The following is a 23,873-nucleotide window of genomic DNA, read 5'->3' as shown; positions in this document are numbered from 1 at the left end:
TAAGTGGTACAGTACTAAAGTAGCCTGTAAGCATTTGTATTTTAATAATAATAATAATAATAATAATAATAATAATATAACTATATTTTGTTGTTGTTTTGCTTACAAGAAATTATGCTGCATTACTAATCTATACCACTACTACTGATAATAATAATAATAATAGCATGTGCATAAACTCAGCCACATAAGGAACACCAGTGTTTTTAACTGCTTGTTTATTGGAATATTTAACTTGTTACTTAGATTCACAGACTGGAGTGAAGTCGGTTCAGCCAAATCATCTGAGTCTGCGGTGATTCGGTGAGTCGGCTCACTCGGTACTTCAGTCAGAGGACTCATGGGATCCGGGTTCATTGAGTTTTCAGACTCGTGATTCCTGATTCAGTACAAAGATTCGAATCATTAACCCGGGTGATTCATGAACCGTCCAGCTCTACATAACGCTCACAAACTAAACCAGGAAGTCTGAGCTGCTGTAAATGACTTGCTGTGTTTACTGGTGTTTCTGTTTACATGCAGAAAAATGTCCGAAGACGAATTCAGCTGTCCAATCTGTCTGGACACACTGAAGGATCCAGTAACTACATCATGTGGACACAGTTTCTGTATGGTGTGTATCAACAACTGCTGGGATCAGGCGGGTGATAAGAGAACATACAGCTGTCCACAGTGTAGACAAACCTTCACTCCAAGACCTGTAGTGAGTAAAAACATTATTCTGGCTGAGATTTTGGAAAAACTGAAGATGAGAGAATCCCAAGTTTCACTTCCTACTGGACCTGAAGATGTGGAGTGTGATTTCTGTACTGGGAGAAAATACAAAGCTGTTAAATCCTGTCTGGTGTGTTTGGCCTCTTACTGTGAAACTCACCTCCAGCCTCACTATGAATCTTCTGCTTTTAAGAAGCACAAGCTGGTTAAAGCCTCCAGACGACTCCAGGAGCAGATCTGCTCTCAGCATGATAAACTGCTGGAGGTTTACTGTTGTACTGATCAGCAGTGTATCTGCATGTTGTGCACCATGGATGATCATAAAGGACATGATACAATATCAGCTGCAGCAGAAAGAACTGAGAAACAGGTAAAATATTATACAGCTCTCTTTAACACATACCAATTAATTTATGTGATTACTGCTTAATTACAAACATTTTACTCAAGCAGAACTAAATTAAAATAATGTTTTAATGTTTTAACTGCAGTGACACTGACATGGTGGTGGTGTGTTAGTGTGTGTTGTGCTGGTATGAGTGGATCAGACTCAGCAGCGCTGATGGAGTTTTTAAACAGCTCACTGTCACTGCTGGACTGAGAGTCCACCAACCAAACAAAATCCAGCTAACAGCCCCCCGTGGGCAGCGTCCTGTGACCACTGATGAAGGTCTAGAAGATGACCGACTCAAACAGCAGCAATAGATGAGCGATCGTCTCTGACTTTACATCTGCAAGGTGGACCGACTAGGTAGGAGTGTCTAATAGAGTGGACAGTGAGTGGACATGGTATTTAAAAACTCCAGCAGCGCTGCTGTGTCTGATCCACTCATACCAGCACAACACACACTAACACACCACCACCATGTCAGTGTCACTGCAATGGTCAGTGTCCTGACCATTGAAAAACAGCATGAAAGGGGGCTAACAAAGCATGCAGAGAAACAAATGGACTACAGTCAGTAATTGTGGAACTACAAAGTGCTTTTATATGGTAAGTGGAGCTGATAATAGGGACAGTAATTTAGAAACAAGGAGGTGGTTTTAATGTTATCCCAATATCCGCCCCAGTGAGTGTAGAAACAAGGAGGTGGTTTAATGTTATGACTGATCAGTGTAAATTTGGTCTCAATTTGAAGAAGAGAAGTTCAGGTAAGCAGTGGTTATGATTTTATGCTGCTGTGTGATTGGTCTGGGTCGTGGTGCTGCTGTTTACCATGCGCTTGGTGATTCATTGCTTAATATTACTTACTTTTAATATTTTTTATTATTTTATTAGCAGTTAGCTGCTAGGTAGAACTTAACTTTACTTGATACCTTTCTGTATGTCTTTTTGTGCGAATTATACATTAAATAAAAATACATTGTAGAAAAACCTATAATGCATAATTTTCAATAAAAAAATCAACCGAACTTGTCAGTGTCACATTTGATGGCTCCTCCATGTCAAGTCAGACACCACCAGTGTTAGCTCATGATTATCATTAGGTTTTAAGTTTAAGCTTGAAGACACATGCGACATTTGATTTCTTTACCTCATATTTCAATATAAACCAGTATCATTAGCTCTGCTGTCATCATCCCTCCACAAATCAAGCCCTGAATAAAGTTCTGGCTTTAAAACTATGACTAACGACATGCCCACCCATTATGTTTTACATTTATGTTTTCTATGAATCACCCATGTTTGAACAGCTTTGCATATTGTTTGTGTGGTGCTGGTACACAATACAAGTAAATTCTGAATTATTATTCTGTGTAGAAGCAGCTGCTGAAGATCCAGAGAAAATTCCAGGAGAAAATCCAGAACAGAGAGAAGGAACTTTACGAGCTGATCAACGCTGTGGAGTCTCACAAGGTAAATTTAATAAACAAAAAGCTCTCAGGATCAGTCCGACTCTCCTCCATTAAACCGAACACTAAGTACAATGCATTTAAAATATTTTTATATCAGTGATTGTTACAGCTTGGAATTTGTATCAATATGACCAGAAACTGTAATTTCTGAAAGAGATATTTAATTTCACTCTAAAAAAGGACAATAGTCTACACAAAAATACAACCCCTAATCAGAAAAGTTGGGACAGTATGAAAAATGCAAATAAAATAAAAACACAGAGTACCCTACATTTACTGCCTTTTATTTGATGTCAGACAGGATGAAGCTGAGATATTTCATGTTTTATCTGCTAAACTTAATTTAATTTATTAATAAACATCCATTCCTGCATTTCAGGCCTGCAACACATTCCGAAAAAAGTTGGGACAGGGGCAATTTAGTGCTAGTAATGAGGTGGAAAAAACTAAATAATAATGTGATTCCAAACAGAATGAACAGGTGATTGTAATCATGGTTTGGTATAAAAGAAAGGATTGAAATGTTTAAAAACAATGAACCTCAAAGAAAGATTGGAAGGGATTTGCATATTTCCCCCTATGACGACCCCGTACTGTTGCACATCTTAAGACGTGTTTGCAGGAAGAACGAGACAAAATAAAAGCTAAAACATTAAATCACTTGGTCTCCTCGGTGCCAAAATGTCTTTTAAGTGAGGTGAAAAGGAACGGCAACATTACAAAGTGGTAAATGCTTTACTGTCCCAACTTTATTTGGAATGTGTTGAAGGTCTGAAATGCAGGAATAGATGTTTATTAATAAATAAAATGAAGTTGAGCAGATAAAACATGAAATATCTCAGGTTCATCCTGTCTGACATCAAATAAAAGTCAAAGTAAATGTAAGAAACAATTTTTATTATTGGCATTTTCCATACTGTCCCAACTTTTTCTGATTTGGGGTTGTATAAAAAACTACAATATGAACAGTGTCTAAATATTTATGTTCTTTGTTCAGTATGTGGTTGAACCATCTTTGAGCAAGAATTTACTTAAGATCAGGACTCTGACTGGACCACTTAAGAAAATAAATGTACTTAATTATAAACTAGTCCATTTTACATTTTAAAGCCATGAACATCACATGCACACCTAACTTTTCTAGACAAGCAGAATGACTCTTGTAACAGTAGTCATTCTGGCCTTTTACCTTTTAGTTTACTAAGCAAGTTAATGGGAGAGTCTGACCTTGGCAGTGTGGATATAGTTTTATATATACTTTTATATTTCTTTATAATAGACTGATTTTGTTTAGATGCATAACTTTTTTAAATGCTCTCTGACTGATTTATACTGTGGAATCTACAGTACTGATAGACCATCAAAAGAAATTAAGCTAATTATGCTTGTAAAAAAGATGTTTCACATACACATGCATCAACTTAAGTTACCAGGCAAATTGTTGCATAGAATCTATGCTAATATTACAATTACAATAGGTAGAAATGTGATCAGCAGTAAAGTAAAAAATTGTTGGAAAACTTTGGCCTTTGAAATGGTTTGACAAGATGCACCATGTCATAGACTACCATAATCACTTGACTATATATATCTATATATATATCTATATATCTATATATATACAGTGGGGTCAAAAAGTATTTAGTCAGCCACTGATTGTGCAAGTTCTCCTACTTAGAAAGACGAGAGAGGTCTGTAATTTTCATCATAGGTACACTTCAACTATGAGAGACAAAATGAGAAAAAAAAAAGAATTTATTTGTAAATTATGGTGGAAAATAAGTATTTGGTCACCCACAAACAAGCAAGATTTCTGGCTCTCACAGACCTGTAACTTCTTTAAGAAGCTCTTCTGTCCTCCACTCGTTACCTGTATTAATGGCACCTGTTTGACCTCGTTATCTGTATAAAAGACACCTGTCCACAGCCTCAGTCAGACTCCAAACTCAACCATGGCCAAGACCAAAGAGCTGTCGAAGGACACCAGGAAGAAAATTGTAGACCTGCACCAGGCTGGGAAGAGTGAATCTACAATAGGCAAGCAGGTTGGTGTGAATAAATCAACTGTGGGAGCAATTGTAAGAAAATGGAAGACATACAAGACCATTGATAATCTCCCTTGGGGTCAAGATGTCATCCCGTGGGGTCAAAATGATCATGAGAACGGTGAGCAAAAATCCCAGAACTACACGGAGGGACCTGATGAATGACCTGCAGAGAGCTGGGACCAAAGTAAAAAGGCTACCATCAGTAACAAACTACGCTGAGAGGGACTCAAATCCTGCAGTGCCAGGCGTGTCCCCCTGCTTAAGCCAGTACATGTCCAGGCCCGTCTGAAGTTTGCCAGAGAGCATATGGATGATCCAGAAGAGGATTGGGAGAATATCATGTGGTCAGATAAAACCAAAATGGAACTTTTTGGTAAAAACTCAACTCGTCGTGTTTGGAGGAAGAAGAATGCTGAGTTGCATCCCAAGAACACCATACCTACTGTGAAGCATGGGGGTGGAAACATCATGCTTTGGGGCTGTTTTTCTGCAAAGGGGACAGGACGACTGATCCGTGTTAAGGGAAGAATGAACGGGACCATGTATCATGAGATTTTAAGCCAAAACCTCCTTCCATCAGTGAGAGCATTGAAGATGGAACGTGGCTGGGTCTTCCAGCATGACAGTGATCCCAAACACACCGCTCGGGCAACGAAGGAGTGGCTCCGTAAAAAGCATTTCAAGGTCCTGGAGTGGCCTAGCCAGTCTCCAGACCTCAACCCCATAGAAAATTTGTGGAGTCCGTGTTGCCCAGCGACAGCCCCAAAACATCACTGCTCTAGAGGAGATCTGCATGGAGGAATGGGCCAAAATACCAGCTACAGTGTGTGCAAACCTGGTGAAGACTTACAGGAAACGTTTGACCTCTGTTATTGCCAACAAAGGTTATGTTACAAAGTATTGAGCTGAACTTTTGTTATTGACCAAATACTTATTTTCCACCATAATTTACAAATAAATTCTTAAAAAATCCTACAATGTGATTTCCTGGATTTTTTTTTCTCATGTTGTCTCGCATAGTTGAAGTGTAGCTATGATGAAAATTACAGACCTCTCTCATCTTTCTAAGTAGGAGAACTTGCACAATCAGTGGCTGACTAAATACTTTTTGGCCCCACTGTATGTATATACAGGGGTTGGACAATGAAACTGAAACACCTGGTTTTAGACCACAATAATTTATTAGTATGGTGTAGGGCCTCCTTTTGCGGCCAATACAGCGTCAATTCGTCTTGGAAATGACATATACAAGTCCTGCACAGTGGTCAGAGGGATTTTAAGCCGTTCTTCTTGATACATCACAAAGACTTGCTGTCTTGGTCACAGATGCGCCAGCAAGACGTGCACCAACAATTTGTCCTCTTTTGAACTCTGGTATGTCACCCATAATGTTGTGTGCATTGCAATATTTTGAGCAAAACTGTGCTCTTACCCTGCTAATTGAACCTTCACACTCTGCTCTTACTATATAATTTTATAATAATTAATTTTATTTGAAAAGCGCCTTTCATGACACCCAAGGACACTGTACAATAAGAATATAGAAAATCTAAGCAAAAAAAATAAAATACACATTTACTAAGCAAAAAAAATAAAATAAAATACACATTTAGCATTAAATAAATAAAATACACATTTACTAAGCAAGAAATAAATAAAATACACATTTACTAGGCAAGAAATAAATAAAATACACATTTACTAAGCAATAAATAAATAAAATACACATTTACCAAGCAATAAATAAATAAAATACACATTTACTAAGCAAGAAATAAATAAAATACACATTTACTAAGCAAGAAATAAATAAAATACACATTTAGCAATAAATAAATAAAATACACATTTACTAAGCAAGGAATAAATAAAATACACATTTACTAGGCAATAAATAAATAAAATACACATTTACTAAGCAAGAAATAAATAAAATACACATTTACTAAGCAAGAAATAAATAAAATACACATTTACTAAGCAAGAAATAAATAAAATACACATTTAGCAATAAATAAATAAAATACACATTTACTAAGCAAGAAATAAATAAAATACACATTTACTAGGCAAGAAATAAATAAAATACACATTTACTAAGCAATAAATAAATAAAATACACATTTACTAAGCAATAAATAAATAAAATACACATTTACTAAGCAAGAAATAAATAAAATACACATTTACTAAGCAAGAAATAAATAAAATACACATTTAGCAATAAATAAATAAAATACACATTTACTAAGCAAGAAATAAATAAAATACACATTTACTAGGCAAGAAATAAATAAAGTACACATTTACTAAGCAATAAATAAATAAAATACACATTTACTAAGCAAGAAATAAATAAAATACACATTTACAAGGATAGGAAACACCAAACATGTGGCACAGTTCTGAGTCAGCTGGAAAAGATGTTTTGAGGGTTTTGAACGCTGCTGCAGATGAGATTTCTGTACTTCTGGTGGGAGGAGCCTAGCATCACCTTGGCAACCTCACGGCGTTGCAGTGACCAGAGTGAGGGAATGTTGCTGTTAGCATGCTGTTGGTAAACAGAAGTCCGACCTGAGGCTCGGTGGGAATATTTAGGCCTTTGCAAAATACCAGGGTCGCGGTGGAGCAGTAAAGATGTTGGAGGTTTATACCGTGAATGTCCCAGAGCATAGAGTTCACTGTAAGAGCGCTCCATCGTCATGATGAGACGTTGTCTAGACCAGAAAAGTTGCAGAGACTCCAGCCATCCAATCCCAGCAGCCAAAGGAGCAATTCAAAACCATCCACACTGACAGTTAGACACAACAGCAGATGTTACACAGAGCAGCGGACACAGAAAACAGTTAATCCGCTGACTCTCACTGCTCCGGATACACCGCTCCACATCATAGAAGCATCAGCAGCACAAGCACAGTAAAAAAGATCCCAAATCCAATGCATAAAATCCAGTAAAATGTTTCGTGCAATGTTTCCGTTCAAACAGTTTCACCGGGGGAGAAGCGGCATTCAAACGCACCAGCATTATCTCTCACGACCCAAAAATGCACAAATGGCTAGTGACCACAGGAGTGTGCGAAGAGATGAAAATGAAAGAAAATTACGATAAAAATAAAATAAAATAAAACAAAATACGGCAACGGTAGCGGCAGCCAAATGCGCCAGCGTTCACCATCACCATGACTTCGAATCCGTATATACTACGAATCCGTATATATATAAATATATACCGTATATATATCCCTATTTTCCTCCTGATTTAGCGCACTTAATTTTGTCTTCCGCTGGTACCAGATTGCATCTGAGGACAGCATGTCACTGTACTCGCCTCTTCTGACACATGTACAGCCCTCTTCTTCTCGCCCCTACATTCTGCACAGGCGTCTCTTCCGCCAATCAGGCTCCTTTATTTTCTGGTCTATATTTTCTTGAGATACTGTTTTGTTTAATAATTCAGTTTTCATTTACTATTGACCGCGTTTAAAAGAAAGATATTTAGAAGCTTTTTTTATTGTGGTTTCTGCCTATGTTTTTTGTACTATATTTACAAAATAAACAGCTCCAGTATTAGTTTACACTTGAGTATTGTTAAATTATTCTAAGTTCAATATTAATGATTCATTTATTTTCTGTTTATTAAAAGTAAGTATAAATACTTATTAAGTATTTGGACATTTTTGGAGGCACCGCGCTATAGTGTTTGCATTGGTTAGTCCATTTAAGAAGTGACAACATTTAACTTGCTGACATTAACAGTTATTGAGAGATGTACTCAGTTTTTATTAGGCGCCTTTAGGGAGGGGTTACACTACATTTAAAATGTGCAATATAATGAAAATATAATATTAAAATAATTTAAGAATCTAGAAACTGTTTTAATGCACCGCATCATGCTGAAAAAGTTGTTTAAATCTTAATTAAAACATCTGAGTGAGAAACGTTTCCTCTCTCTGAATCTTCTAACAGCACTCTGCACAGACAGCAGTGAAGAACATTGAGAGGATCTGTACTAAACTAATGAACTCAATTAGGAGAAGATGTTCTGAGGTGAAAGAACTGATCAGAGATCAAAAGAAAGCTGAAGTGAGTCAAGCTGAAAAAGCCCTAAAGCAGCTAAAGGAGGAGATTATAGATCTGAAGAAGAAAGATGCTGAACTGGAGCAGCTTTCACACACAGTGGATCCCATCCATTTCCTCCAGGTAACAGCACTAAACACTACAGTGGTGGAAAAGTGAGTGATTTTATTATTAGATGTGTGATTACAGGGATGACACCGAAATATGGGATGTGAATAAATTATTACCATAAAATGTGATAGAAATGGTTATAAAATTATATTATTGGTGCACCAGTCCGATATAATAAAATATATTCTAAATATGTAAAAACTTGATGACAGTAATATCAAAAAGATAGGTAATAGTAAGAACTTTTCTCAGATCAAAGTGACAGATTAGATTTAATATTCAAATTATGGTGGTCTCTGCTAAACAGCCAGGGTTTTTTTTGGTGTACAGCCACAATATTTGGTCTGATGGAGCTGTGGACGAGATCATGCTGATTTTCTTGATGTGTTGTTGCTAGATAGATTTGCTCAATAAAGAAGGATATAGAATATAGGATTTTGTTGTTTGTTCAATTACAAGTATAAAAATAAACTGGATAAACCACCTTTCTGTAAATAATGTTCATGTTAGATATAATTAAGCAGTGGTAATGTTATTTAGAGAAACATCACTCTGTGCTCCGTGTCTAGTCCATTATTTGTGTTTCAACTCATCTCTTTGTGAACATTATTTATCTGGATGTAGAGTTTCCAGTCTCTCTCGACTCCTGCTGGACCTGCAGAATCACCCGTCATCACAATCAGTCCTTTCCTCTCATTTGATGAAGTTACAGAGTCTGTATCTCAGCTGAGAGAGAAAGTAGAAGAACTCTGGAAAGAGCAGTCTGAGAAGATACCAGATGAAGGTGAGATAAAGCCCTCAATGTTTCATTGTCTCCAAAATGCTCGGTACTCAAATATCAAACAAAACATACAAATCCAACAACATGAACCTTTTACATCTAACACTTTATTCATTTATCAACACTGGGAGGTTCTCCCCATGTCTGCGTGGGTTTCCTCTGGATGCTCTGGTTTCCTCCCACAGTCCAAAGACGTGCAAGTGAGGTGAATTGGAGATACAAAATTGTCTATGAGTGTGTTTGACATTAAACTTGTGATCTGATGAATCTTATGTAATGAGTAACTACCGTTTCTGTCATGAATGTAACCAAAGTGTGTTAAACATGACGTTAAAATCCTAATAAATAAATACATATCAACACTGGGAGAACATGCCAAACTTCTCACAGACTGTGAACAGAAGTAAGGATTGAACCAATGTTCCCAAGTTCCAATGACTGTTGATTCTGAGGTGTTTTACACAGACTGGAGCACTCTTGTCTCCAAAGATGTACAGATGCAGAGCACAAAGGTCATCATGCGTTGTGCAATTCAGTGAAAAAGTTGGATTCTCTACATGCAGCGTTTATCCACATGAACGGTGAACTGAATCAACTGAGCTGACTTGTTAGGCGTCAGTTGCAAACTCTTTAACTCTTCTAAGGGAACTCTTTGAACTGTGAACTAAGTCATTCTTTAAAAACTTTGAACTGTGAACTACTCTGAACTACCTTTGAATAGCTGTGCTGCCTCTATTCAACTCATTTAGAGAGGTGTGGCATGCAGTAGATGTAGCCAATGGGAGATAAACTTTCCTTAAGATCACGTGACGAAAAAAAAAAAGTTGCCGCCCAACATGCAAGTTAACCACTTGTTGTCAGTAGGTGATGCTAAAAGCTTTGTTGGTTCACAAAGGAAACTTATCCGATTGTAAAGTTAATATCACTAAATTAATAAAAAACAAAATCTAAATACCAATATGTAGATTAAACATGTCTTAACAGAAATCGGTACATATGTGATTTAAGCATGCAGTACAAATGTTCTTTAGCCTTGTATACAGGATACTCGTAGAACAATTCTTAACACTATATCTTGAGTCAAAGACAGAGTCAAAATAGTAATGATACATAAAAGGTATAATTATGGGGACAGTATGTCTATATTCTGATACTATTCATAGAAAATTACAACAATTAAAACAAGTTATTTTACCAAATTGATAGATCATAGCCAGATCCTGATTCAGGCCACTGTGATTCCAGGTGTGTGTGTGTGTGTGTGTGTGTGTGTGTGTGTGCGTGCGTGCGTGCGTGCGTGCGTGCGTGTGTGCGTGTGTGTGTTAAAGGGGAATAAATTGTCTTAGACCTCTGAAAGTCTGGACTTGAAGTGAAGGATGTTTGATTTACATACAGAATGGGGGAAGTAAATTGTCTTCAATCTTTTAGTACCAGGCTCTGGTGCCTCTTTACTCCAGAGAGGTTGTACAAGAAATTGAGATATCACTGAAGATGAAAGAACTGAGCTTGTAAGTGTGACGGAAAAAGCTTAAGGTTCTCTTTAGGGGTTGTAAATGTCATCTAAGATTAAACACATCCTGGTATGAAGGCCTCAGGATAAAATAGAAAAATGATCCATGGTATATTCCTTTAGCTGCGTTCCGCTACATGTTTATTTACTGTGATTAGTGATTGTACTCTAACTCTTTCTGCAGTGAAGAAAATCCGGATTATTTCACCTCCTGAACTTGAAATCAGAGAAGATTTTCTACAATGTAAGTTTTTTCAAAAAGTATTTGCACCTCCTCCCAGTTACCTCTATTTTTGCATATTTGTTACATGTTTTAGATCATCCAACTACTATTATTATTAGACAAAACCAAAAAGTTGTTACTGCCAAGGGTGCTACAACCAGTTATTAGGTTTAGGAGGTGATTTCTTTTTTACGGAGTGATAGAGGTTTTGAATTCACTTTTATATATTAAATAAATTGATTTTAAAGCTGCATTATGCATTTACACACACATGTAACACACACACACACACCTAAAGTAAGGATTAAACCAAAGTTCTGGGTGACACCCACTCTACCAGCTGCACTGTGATGATGTCGCCCACAATACTTTGGTGTTATTAGTGATTGTTCTGTAACTCTTTCTATAGTGAAGAAAGTCCGGATTACTCCACCTACTGAACCTGAAACCAGAGAAGATTTTCTACACTGTAAGTTTCTCACATACACACAAACATAAACAGCGCTGTGGAAAAGTATTTGCGCCTCCCAGTTACCTCTGTTTTTGTTTGTCAGTTTACAGACTTTAGTAAGAAACGTGTCATGGCAAAAACAAAATGAGTTAGTGGCCACTGTTTAAAAAAGAAAAAGCTGCTTCTACACACACTCACACACACATACACACTCATAGTCACAAACTCGCACACATAGTAACACTTACATACACACACTAGCAAACACACATAGTAAAAAACACACATATTTATAGTAACAAGCACATTTATAGTAAGACAGACACACACTCCTCTACAAACACAAACACACACCTAAACACACTCACATACACATAGCAACAAACACACACACACAGTAACACACACACACACACTCTTTTATGTTAATTGGTTTATGTTGTGTTTCCTCTCCAGATTTCTGTTGGTTCACACTGGATCCAAACACAGTAAATAAACGCCTCCGTCTGTCTGAGGAGAACAAAGTGGTGACCTGGAGTGAAAGATTACAGTCGTATCCTGATCATCCAGATAGATTTGATTGTTACACTCAGGTTCTGTGTAGGGAGAGTGTGAGTGGACGCTGTTACTGGGAGGTTGAGTGGAGTGGGAATGATGGGATTTATATAGCAGTGTCATATAAAAGCATCAGCAGAAAAGAAAGTGGCGATGAGTGTCTGCTTGGAGGTAATGATCAGTCATGGAGGTTGTTCTGTTCTCCATCCAGCTTTTTATTCCGGCACAATTACATAAGAACTGAAACCCCTATAATGCCGAGTTCCTCTAGAATAGGAGTGTATGTGGATTACAGAGCAGGAACTCTGTCCTTCTACAGCGTCTCTGATACAATGAAGCTCCTCCACAGAGTTCAGACCACGTTCACTCAGCTCCTCTACCCGGGGTTTTTGGTTAATCCAGGATCAACAGTGAAACTGTCAGATTATACTAATTAAATGTAAAATTTACAACCCCAAATCAGAAAAAAGTTGGGACAGTATGGAAAATGTAAATCATAATAAGAGTTTCTTACATTTACTTTGATGTTTATTTGATGTCAGACAGGATGAACCTGAGATATATTGTTGTCTCCATTCCTGCATTTCAGGCCTGCAACACATTCCCAAAAAATTGAGACAGTAAAGCATTTACCACTTTGTAATGTTGCTTTTCACCACTTAAAAGACCTTTTGGCACAGAGGAGACCAAGTGATTTAGTGTTTCAGCTTTTATTTTGTCTCGTTTTTCCTGCACACGTCGTTGTCGCATTTTTTTTATTTCAAAAGTCTCCACACATTCTCTGTTGGGGACAGGTCAGGACTGCAGGCAGGCCAGTCCAGTACCTGTACCCTCTTCTTCCGCAGCCACGCCTTTGTAATGTGTGCAGCAGGTGGTTTTGCTTTGTCTTGTTGAAAAATGCTGGCCGTCCCTGGAAAAGACGACATCTTGAAGGCAGCAGATGTTGCTCTAAGATCTTAATGTACTTTTTTAATTGCATTAATGCTGCCACCATGACAGACCCTGACTTTTGGACTTGTTGCTGGATGGTCCTTTTTGTCTTTGGTTTGGAGCACACGGCGTCCATTTTTTTCCAAACAAGACCTGGAATACATCTGACCACAATACATGTTTCGTCTGTGTGATGGTCCATCCTAGATGCCTCAGAGCCCAGAGCCGCTTCTGGACATGGTTAACATAAAAGGCTTCTCTTTTACACAGTAAAGTTTTAAGTATCATTTGTGCAGATAAACTAATCCCTCACCCATGTGGTTATATCAGCTAGTGTTGAGTGGAGGATCTTGATGCCGTCTGAGGGATGGAAGATCACGAGCGTCCAGATTAAGTTTGCGCCTTTGGCTTTTACGCACTGAAATTCCTCCTGATTCCTTGAATGGTTTAATGATATTCTGCACTGTAGCGGGAGAAATATGCAAATCCCCTCCAATTTTTCTTTGAGGTTCATTGTTTTTAAACATTTCAATCATTTTCTCACACAGTTGTGGACAAACTGGATCCTCTGATCATCTTGATTACAATCACCTGTACATGAAAGTGTAACATCAAACTGTTTGGGTGATTTTAAAATCTCATGTGAGGCAGTGATACATTTATGAAGATTAATGGCTGCAGATCTCTTGGGTTTGAACCTCACATCTGCTCACTATTTGCAAGGGGTTTGGTATGTTCTCTATGTGTTCACATGATTTTCTTCATGTACTCTGGTTTCCACCCATCCTCGAAAAATCCAGTAGGTGGATTGGCTGCTATTGTGGGAGAGTAATGTAATATTTCTCTGTGATTAACTGGACCCTGTACTGTATTTCCTGCATTGCACCTGTTTTCTTGGTGGGTCTGGGAAAGTAGTGAACATAAACAAATGATTAATAAATGAATGATTTTCCTAAAACGGATATTATCATGTGATTGTTAATGTTTACAGATCTGCTTCATTCTGGTCAGGGTCATGGTGGGTCAGACGGTAATCGCTATTTAAGACATTTTATTTAATTTGATGTTTTGTGTTTTGATTTTTCACTTTTATTATTTCTGCTAAACATAAAATAATCAAAAATAAAATCCATCCCTGATTTCTTTTACAGTATATTGTGTAGCACCCCAATGAAGTACCAACTTCATTGAATGAAGCCAGTTTAAATATTGGACAGGGGCATGTTCGTCCTGGTTTTTATGTTTGTTTGTTTATTAGGATTTTAACGTCATGTTTTACACTTTGGTTACATTCATGACAGGAACGGTATTTACTCATTACACGAGATTCATCAGTTCACCAATTTTATACCAAACACAATTTAGTGTCTCCAATTTCCCTCACTTGCACATATTTGGACTGGGAGGAAACCGGAGCACCCGGAAGAATTCCACACAGACATGGGGAGAACATGCAAACTCCCCACAGAAAGGACCCGGACCTCCCCACCTGGGGATCGAACCCAGGACCTTCTTGCTGTGAGGCGACAGTGCTACCCACTTAGTCATTGTGTCGTTTTTATGTTCCAGAAATATACATTACTGAATTTGTGGGTACTGTAATTGAACGGGACTTGGTATTAATTTGCTGTCATGATTAATATTTTCCCTTTGTTTATTTATTTTGTTAATTTAATTAAATTAATTTTGGTTATTTGGGCTGGGACATTGTGCACCTATCACTGGACTAATAAAACACAATTTTAGAAGGCAATTCTCTTTTCCTGAGTCAGTTTGTCAAACGCCTCTTAGCTATCATGTACAGTATCAATCAACATAATCAGTGTTTATAAATAAATAAGATAGGTTTATGTTAATGGCGGTCTCTGGTGGACAGGAGCAGTATTACCATTATGCTGCATCTAAAATGTAATTTTACTTTGTGACTTCACCCATTAAAGCTTAGAGTCTGTCATGCAAGAAAGAAGATCCTTCTCCAAAAACATGACCTTATAGATCAAATGCAGATAAGGGTGAAGTGCAAACTTTTAAACAAAACAACATCATTCTGTGACTGAGCCCAGACCCTGATCGCCATGGAAATATGTGCTTTTAAAAATAATATTTACTGTTTAGATTTATAATAATTTACCTGTAATATCCATATATTTTAGTTTTGTGGGAACTAGTGTTGGTGCTTCACAAGTTGACATCATCTGTTTGGCTATGCTATATGGCCAAAAGTAGGTGGACACATGATCTTGTTGGGCATCCCATTCAGAAATCACATTTAATTGTTGGTGTGATGTTCTTATGGTTGAATGCAGTGTTCGCTTTATGTCTGATGTAATGGGACACGTCTTCCAAAAAGTTCCACCTTTCACATCAGTCCACAGAATATAATCACCAAAGTCAACCAAAATGTCACAAAACCTAGAACATCTGATGGTTAAATACTTTAATGCAGAGGTGAGTGATTAAAAACATGAACACAGTAAAGAGACACAAACATGGAACATTTCAGTTAGCCACGCCCATTATTGCTATTGTTAACAGAATGTTTCTGCATGCCTCTGTTCATGAGCTGGTTTAACAGGTCTGGTGTAAAAAAACTCCAGAAACTTGTAGAGAACCCTGATACACTACTACTGCAAAACAGCCGAACCCCAATTGTCAATTGAATTTGGTTAACTTTAACTAACTGATTTAATTACTTTTATAATTATGTAAACCTAATCTGAAAACTACTTTTACACATAAATGAAATATATTTTGAATAAATCTTTATTCTCAGGTAATAGAAATATTTAAATGTAAATGGAATCACATAAAAGCTGTTTCATGTTGAAATCAGAAGATCTAAACAATTAATGTGACAAATTAGCAAAATAAGAGAAATTGGGAGGAAGGCAAATACTTTTTCACAGCACTGTAACTGAACCCAGTCAGTTGAATTTGGTTAACTTTTTGATTTAATGACTTTTATTATTATGCAAAGTTAAAGGAATCACATAAAAGCTGTTTCATGTTAAAATCAGTTAGACAATCTGCACAAATAAATGTAACAAATAAGCAAAATAGGGGAAATTGGGTAGGAGGAGGCTACTTTTCACAGCACTGTATGTTTTCAAGGTGACAACTTTTCCAGGGAAATACATGGTTATTTTAGCAAGACAATGTCAGGTCTCATTCTGCATGTGCTACAACAGTGTGGCTAATAGACACAGAGTGTGTGTGCTTGACTTTGTATGTAAGCGGTCCAGATTTGTCTTTAGTTTAAATAGTATGGTGCATCCCAACCCATTAAAATGTGTAATGAATAGAAAACATGCCTCTGCGATGTGTGAGTTACAGTCCAGGCACAAACTCAGACGCTAGGGTTCACTTTCTATTATATTAACTTTGAAACAAAATACGAAATATTTAAATCTTCTCTTGCAATGGGTAACTGTGAACCTCACAATCCACCCAGCTCAGAGCTCTCAGCGGTCTGCTGTAAATTTATATACATTTTTGACATGTTAAATGTCTTTACACACGTTATTATAACATACAAGTGATTGCATAATGTTGTTTACATTACAAATCTTTTAAAATAAGATAGGAAGCTTTTTATTTTTCTTTATCAACCACCAACTATGGAGCAAAAGACTGACAGTGTGAAAAACAAGCTAATAATATGGAGGGCTCTCTGATTAAAGAACAATCAGGTTTCATAGGTTTCAGAGATTTTGGATGTTCACACTGTAGAGCTCGTTCATAACCTAAGTATAAGGTTGTGTGTTTGCTGGGGAGTAAGTGTATATTGTGTTTAAATACCCCAGCCATATTTAGTCAGTGGTAGACCTATGATAGTTCTTGTATATTGTTTAGTGAGGTTCAATAGAGTGTCTTTATATTTACAAAGTAGTAACATGCTGTTGTACCTGATAAGATGTTTAATGGGTGTAAATTATGGACGCACAGTCAGAATCCTCTTTACCTACAAGAGCAGACAACGCCATCACAGGGCAACACACACCCACACACACAGTCACAACATTTTTTACATATAAATGTTTTATATATTCCGAAGAATTTTATTAGAATATGAGACAACATGAGCAAACACAAAATGCAGGATTTAAATAATCATTCCATTTATTAAAGATAAAGAATTATTTAAAACCTTTTTCATTCATGTAAAAAGGTAATTGCCCCTAAACCTAAAAACTGGTTGTGTCGCAGTAACAACTCAAATCTTTGTAGTAACTTTTACAGTGCTGTGGAGGAATTTTAGCCCTCTCTTCTTCTTCTTCAGGATTTCTTATAGAGTTAATAATTTAATAATAATTTAATAATTCCACAAATTATAAACATTATACTATGTTTGACTGTTGGTGTGATGTTCTCATGGTTGAATGCAGTGTTAACTTTATGCCAGATGTAATGGAACACATGCAAAAAGTTTCACCTTTCACTCATCAGTCCACAGAATATAATTACCAAAGTCAACCAAAATGACACCATGTCAAAACGCAGTACAACTGCTAAATACTTTCTAAATAATTTGATGCGGAGATGAGTGATTTAAAACACCAACATGGAACATTTTTATTAGCCACACCTATTGCTGCTATTGTGTACTAAATGTTTCTGCATGCCTCTGTTTATGACCTGGTTTTATATGGTGTAAGTAACTTGTAGAGAACCCTGACACACTACTACTGCAAAACAACTAAATCCCAATTGTCAGTTGAATTTGGTTCAACTTTTTTATCCAATTACTTTTATTATTATGCAAACATAAGCTGAACATTTCTGTTTCACATGGGTGAAATATATTTTGAATACAGTGGTACCTTGAAACTCAACCTCAATTGGTTCTGGGAGTGGCATTGAGTTTAAAAGACTCAAGACAAAATTGAGTTTCAAGGTATTTTTTCCCAAAGGGATGTTTGGGAAACCTGTTAATGGGTTCCATGGTCCTGTGGAACGGCATATATTTCATTATATGAATATCATAATATACAGATTAATAATAATGTTATAATATTATATTCCATTACCTATTTATTCATGAGACATATGTTGTTTACAATCACCATACAAAATTTTTAGCTTCTAACTAATTCTGATCATATTGAGTTGTTGCAGTTGGAGTGAAAAGAGTCCATGTTGGTCTCCAAAGCTTGCCAACACACAAAAAAACAGATTACAGTGCAGTACAAATATGTAAGATGAATTATTTGTACTTTATAGTGTCATTATTCAATACATTTGTGCCTTTTTGGCTCTAAAACTCAGGCTCCATATACATGATGTTACCCTCCCCAATTTCTTCACATCAGTTTGTACAAAAGCAACTTGAATTACATCGTAAACAAGTCAGAAACGACTCTTTTTTTTTAAACAAATTATTTATTGGAATCAATTTAGGGAGCTGTGCTCTTATCTATGGTAAAGATTCACTTTATTTCATTATGGTGTTGTGCGTAAACAGTGCTCATGTGTTTCAGAGATTAAACATGTTTTTAGAAATGCCAACTCAGCATAAAAGGAACTGAAAATTGTAACAAATAATTAAAAAAAAATTTGTTCCAATCATTTGGTCACAAATTACGAAATAACAAAACTGCCAAGAGTTAAATGTCTATCACATAACTTCACTTATACCACTACATCTATTTTCAAATGTGTCTGTTTTTATAGTAAGAGAATAAATACAAAGAATAAGAATGACATCTCAAAATAATACCAACCATATTTTTATTCTCATCATTCTCTCCTCCCTCCTTTAGTTCCACAGAAATACAGGTGAAACTGATCTGATCCTGTTCAGTCCGAGTGCGCATCTGTTTCGTGTCTGTAGTTTTGTTGGTAATTTGAGTTTCTGATTGCAGGTGAGTTTATATCAGTTCTGTTTATTACAGTTTATTGTTACTTTATGTAGTTAAAATGGTTGATTTACTTTAAACTCACTTGTTTTAAACATAACGCTTACAAACTAAACCAGGAAGTCTGAGCTGCTGTAAATAACTTGCTGTGTTTACTGGTGTTTCTGTTTACATGCAGAAAATGGCATCAACATTTTCAGTAGCCCAGAATGAGTTCAGCTGTTCAGTCTGTCTGGACACACTGAATGATCCAGTAACCCTTCTTTGTGGACACAGTTTCTGTATGGTGTGTATCAACAACTGCTGGGATCGGGAGGATGATAAAGGAACATACAGCTGTCCACAGTGTAGACAAACCTTCACTCCAAGACCTGCTGTGAGAAAAAACATTATTCTGGCTGAAGTTCTGGAGAACCTGAAGAAAACAGAACTTCAAGCTCCACAACCTGTTCACTCTTCTGCTGAACCTGAAGATGTGGAGTGTGATTCCTGCACTGGGACAAAATACAAAGCTGTTAAATCCTGTCTGGTGTGTTTGACCTCTTACTGTGAAACTCACCTCCAGCCTCACTATGAATCTCCTGCTTTTAAGACTCACACACTGGTTAAAGCTACCAGACGACTGCAGGAGCAGATCTGCTTTCGGCATAATAAATCGCTGGAGGTTTACTGTTGTACTGATCAGCAGTGTATCTGCATGTTGTGTACCATGGATGATCATAAAGGACATGATACAATATCAGCTGCAGCAGAAAGAACTGAGAAACAGGTAAAAAATATTATAAAGCTGCTATATTACAAGCACTTCTCCTGATCAGAAGTAATTAATAAAAACACACAGTAGAGAGACACCAGCAGGACACATTAAAATCTACTGTTCAGATGGGTTTCCAAAACATTTGGCAAAATATTCACTACAGGGTTAAGTTCAGGAAGTTACACCCATTAAAAGTGTTTTTGCATTCCTTTGTGCAAAAGTGAGCAGGTTTGACAAGTTATGTGTCCTGCACAGAGCCTTAAATCACCCCTACTGCACACCTTCAGGATGAAGAAGAAACTGCAATTGATTGTGAGTCAGGCCTTTTTATCCAACGTCAGTGTCCATGTCCATGTCCAAATGTCTTATGATAAACCACAAAGCTTCTTTAAGCGAATGGGCACTCTTTATTACTGCTCATGATTTTGGAATGGGATTTGCAACAAGCTTAATGTCAAATATCCACATACATTTGACCCTAAGTTGGTGCATGCATAAGTTAAAACAAAAATATATATAATGAAACTGATGGAGAAAAAAGTAACTCAAAATAAATTAATAACTATTTTGTTACAAGGACATCATTACCAAATACAGCTATAATACACTGATGAGCCAAAACATTAAATGTTAATAGTATCAGATATGATGATCATAAAGACCTGAGTGACTTAAGGAAAAGGACCAGATTGTTATGGCCGGGCTCAGGGTTGAAGCATCTAAGACACAGCAAGGGGTGTCACAGAAAGCCGTGGTGAGCATCCAAAGCCAGTGGTTCAAGGAGAGACCAGCCAGGTTGGTGGGTGGCCAAGGTGTCACAAGGTGACACTCATGGTGTCTCATGTGGACCAACAGAAGGTCTACTGTGACTTAAATTGCATTTTAATCCTGGGGCGAGGTGATTGTGGTACAACACACAATGCATCAAACCCTTCTGTGTTTGGGGTTGCATAGTTGCAGGCTCCTGACCACTGAAAACACCTCAAAACTGGACATCAAAGCAGTGGAATGAGGTCATCTGGTCTGAAAAATCCTGTTTTCTCCAAGATCATATGGCTGACCAGGCATATGTGAACCGTTTACCTGTGGAAGAGATGGCACCAGGATGCACTGTATGAAATTCCAATTGTACAATTTAAAAAGTTAAAGAATCACCTGAAATCTACATGGTACAATATACCACAGGACAGCTTCAGATGTCATTTGAAGTGTATATACTAATAAAACAAATAACAAATTACATACTTGTCTTCCATTGTAATATTTGGGTAAGTAAAAGTAAAAATTGAATCATTATTCTGTGTAGAAGCAGCTGCTGGAGGTACAGAGAAAATTCCAAGAGAAAATTCAGAACAGAGAGAAAGAACTTAATGAGCTGATAAACGCTGTGGAGTCTCACAAGGTAAATTTGTTAAACAAAAAGCTCCTCTAAACACTACAGTGCATTAAACATTTAATTAAACTAATGATTGTTTCAGCTTGGAATTTGTATCAATATGATAGAAACTGACATGCACATGTGGTGCAGCGGATATTCTGCTAGCACACCAGCACTGGGACTCTCATTAGACCAGGGCAATTTCTGCCACTTAACTGTTTTCCTAAATTTCTCAACATGTAATTTTACTTGTAACATGTTTAAAGCCATCACATGCAGTCACATTATTTTCCAAGACAATAAGAATTACTCTTGCTGTTACAGTCGCCATTTTAACCTTTCATCTTTTATTAGTTTATTATACCTTTAAATAAGTTAATAGAAGGACCTGTTCATTTTCGCGGTTGGACTACTGCAACTCCCTTCTTGCTGGAGCTCCCATGTCCACGATTAAACCCTTACAGCTCATTCAAAATGCAGCTGCACGTCTGGTTTTTAACCAACCCAAACACTGCCACATCACCCCACTGCTACGTTCTCTTCACTGGCTTCCTGTAGCTGCACGCATTCAGTTTAAAACACTGACGCTCGCCTACAAAGCCAAAAATGGACCAGCCCCAAGCTACCTTCGTGGCCTAATCAAACCACGCTCTGTACCACGCAACCTCCGAGCCTCTAGTCTTGCTCGACTTGAGCCCCCATCCAGGACTAAAGGAAGACAAGCATCAAGGCTGTGTAGCGCCGAAGTGGTGGAATGAACTTCCTCTGTCTGTCCGAACATCTGAGTCTCTTGCTGTCTTTAAAAAACGATTAAAAACCCACCTTTTTACTAAACACTTAGGCTGACTGTACTTATTTACTAACATTTTGTTCCATTCTTTTCCATTTCAAAAAAAAAAAAAAAAAAAAAGCCTTTTAACAGGTTTTAGCAGATTTGTGTTCTTTGACTGTTGTTTACCTAAACTTGAGAAATGAAATGTTCACTATAGAAGCACTTCTGTAAGTCGCTCTGGATAAGAGCGTCTGCTAAATGCCGAAAATGTAAATGTAATGTAAATGTTCATGACAGTGTGATTGTAGTTTTGATTTCATTTATTTTTTATGTAATGGACTAAAAGTGAGTTCTGAGCAGTGGCGGCTCCTGCCAAATCTCTCAGGGGGGGGGGGCAATTGTTGCAATGATGGCCAAGGTGACCCATTCAATTGGTAAATTAAAGCTTAGATAATTAACACCTTAAGTCATCTGTCAGTTTGCCCTCACAAATAACTTTGAACATGGAGAGAGACCAGCTTTACCATTAATCATAAAATTAAGTAAAGCCTTCACACTAACAATTTAATTCAGTCATCAGCAGCATTTTATTTTAGGTGCAGCAGATCCTGAGGTAATGGTAGTCATGTTGACGAGATCGCTAGCTGCTCCAATTAGGGTTGCCAACTTTCAGAACTGAAAATATGAAACACCCTGGGCTGACGGGTTGGCGGAAGGCATAGGGTGGGGGTGGTATGGTGGGTGTTTACTTGAGCGGGAGCGGGGGGTAGGCGGTTAGGGTTGCACCTATAAAAAATATAACGGGTCTTACACAGTCATAGGAACATTATCAAAATGTTTTATTTAGGCTGTTTATTATTTTCATTCTTTATAATAATAAATCAGAACCATATTTTAGGCAAAACAACATAAAGAACATCATGTAACATTTTTTTCTCAATAGTGCAAACAATATTTTTACATACATACATCCATCTTCACACTGACATGCAGCCCCGATTCTGGACTGAGTTGCTTACGGGGCAGTGAGAAAAGTGCCGGCCCTTACTTTACTTTCGTCCTAAGCCAGATCCGAACCTGGGGTGGAAAAATATGCGCGATACGCTCTGCCCACTGCACTACTTAAACATTGAAGTAATAACAGGTTGTTATGCTGATATAAGCCTGCGCACACACAGCGTTACTAAGACTAAAAGTGAACACTGCTTAAAATAATAACCAAACGCTTTCTAATTCCCATGGTAGCAGCAGTTTCCTTCTGTTTCATACATATCGCTCTGTCTCAGTCTAATCTGCAGCATTTCTCTTCCATTGATAAAAATACGGAACATCATGTTTAGTTTCCAAATAAGAAGCAATTACGTGTGACGCAAGCACGTAAGTGCGTGCCCTCTCGGAAGCCATTTAAAATGCATTGCAGTGCCTGCAGTTAGAAAAAAAGAGCTTTAAAATGAGAGTCTATGAGAGCAATCCGGGGCGATTTTCAGTCAGACTGGAGTTGCCCCAAAAGGGGCGGTACTGTACTAAACACAACTTGCTGCTGATTGGACTACGATATTCCGAGGCAAGACAGACTCCAGAACAGTCACAGTTAGTTTAACACTGGTTGAATGTGATAAAAAAAAATTCTTCCCTTTTGCCCTTTGGTGGTACGTCGCCCGATCGCCCTAAGGAACGAGCCGCCCCTGGTTCTGAGGTGTGTATAAGTCTGGGTTTCTCTACGATTAGATCCATAACTTGTTTCAAATGCTCTCTGACATCATTTTAATGTGTACTGTGGACAGATTCTACCATAGTGATAGATTTTTAAAAAGTACAGAACTCTAACACATCTTCTTGGTTTGTGTGATTGTG

General features: G+C 37.3%; 2 protein-coding genes across 2 annotated transcripts in view; both read left to right on the top strand.

Moving 5' to 3' along the window:
* The first annotated feature begins 356 nt into the window (after positions 1 to 356).
* On the top strand, positions 357 to 14,195 carry LOC134312485 (tripartite motif-containing protein 16-like). Its single transcript, XM_062994470.1, has 7 exons — positions 357 to 1,084; positions 2,477 to 2,572; positions 8,586 to 8,819; positions 9,432 to 9,591; positions 11,283 to 11,342; positions 11,731 to 11,790; positions 12,229 to 14,195. The coding sequence occupies exons 1-7, from the start codon at positions 527 to 529 to the stop codon at positions 12,762 to 12,764; spliced, it is 1,704 nt and encodes a 567-aa protein (XP_062850540.1). The 5' UTR covers positions 357 to 526; the 3' UTR covers positions 12,765 to 14,195.
* A 5,098-nt stretch (positions 14,196 to 19,293) lies between these two features.
* Positions 19,294 to 23,873, top strand: part of LOC134311996 (uncharacterized) — a 103,448-nt gene continuing 98,868 nt past the window's right edge. Inside the window, exons 1-2 of the mRNA XM_062993645.1 lie at positions 19,294 to 19,881; positions 21,176 to 21,271. Of these exons, the coding sequence (XP_062849715.1) occupies positions 19,294 to 19,881; positions 21,176 to 21,271 (684 nt within the window). The remainder of the gene's footprint in view (positions 19,882 to 21,175; positions 21,272 to 23,873) is intronic.

This window comes from Trichomycterus rosablanca, chromosome 4 (genome assembly GCF_030014385.1).
Source record: "Trichomycterus rosablanca isolate fTriRos1 chromosome 4, fTriRos1.hap1, whole genome shotgun sequence".
NCBI lineage: Eukaryota > Metazoa > Chordata > Actinopteri > Siluriformes > Trichomycteridae > Trichomycterus > Trichomycterus rosablanca.
This window is presented reverse-complemented; position numbering and strand designations above follow the sequence as displayed.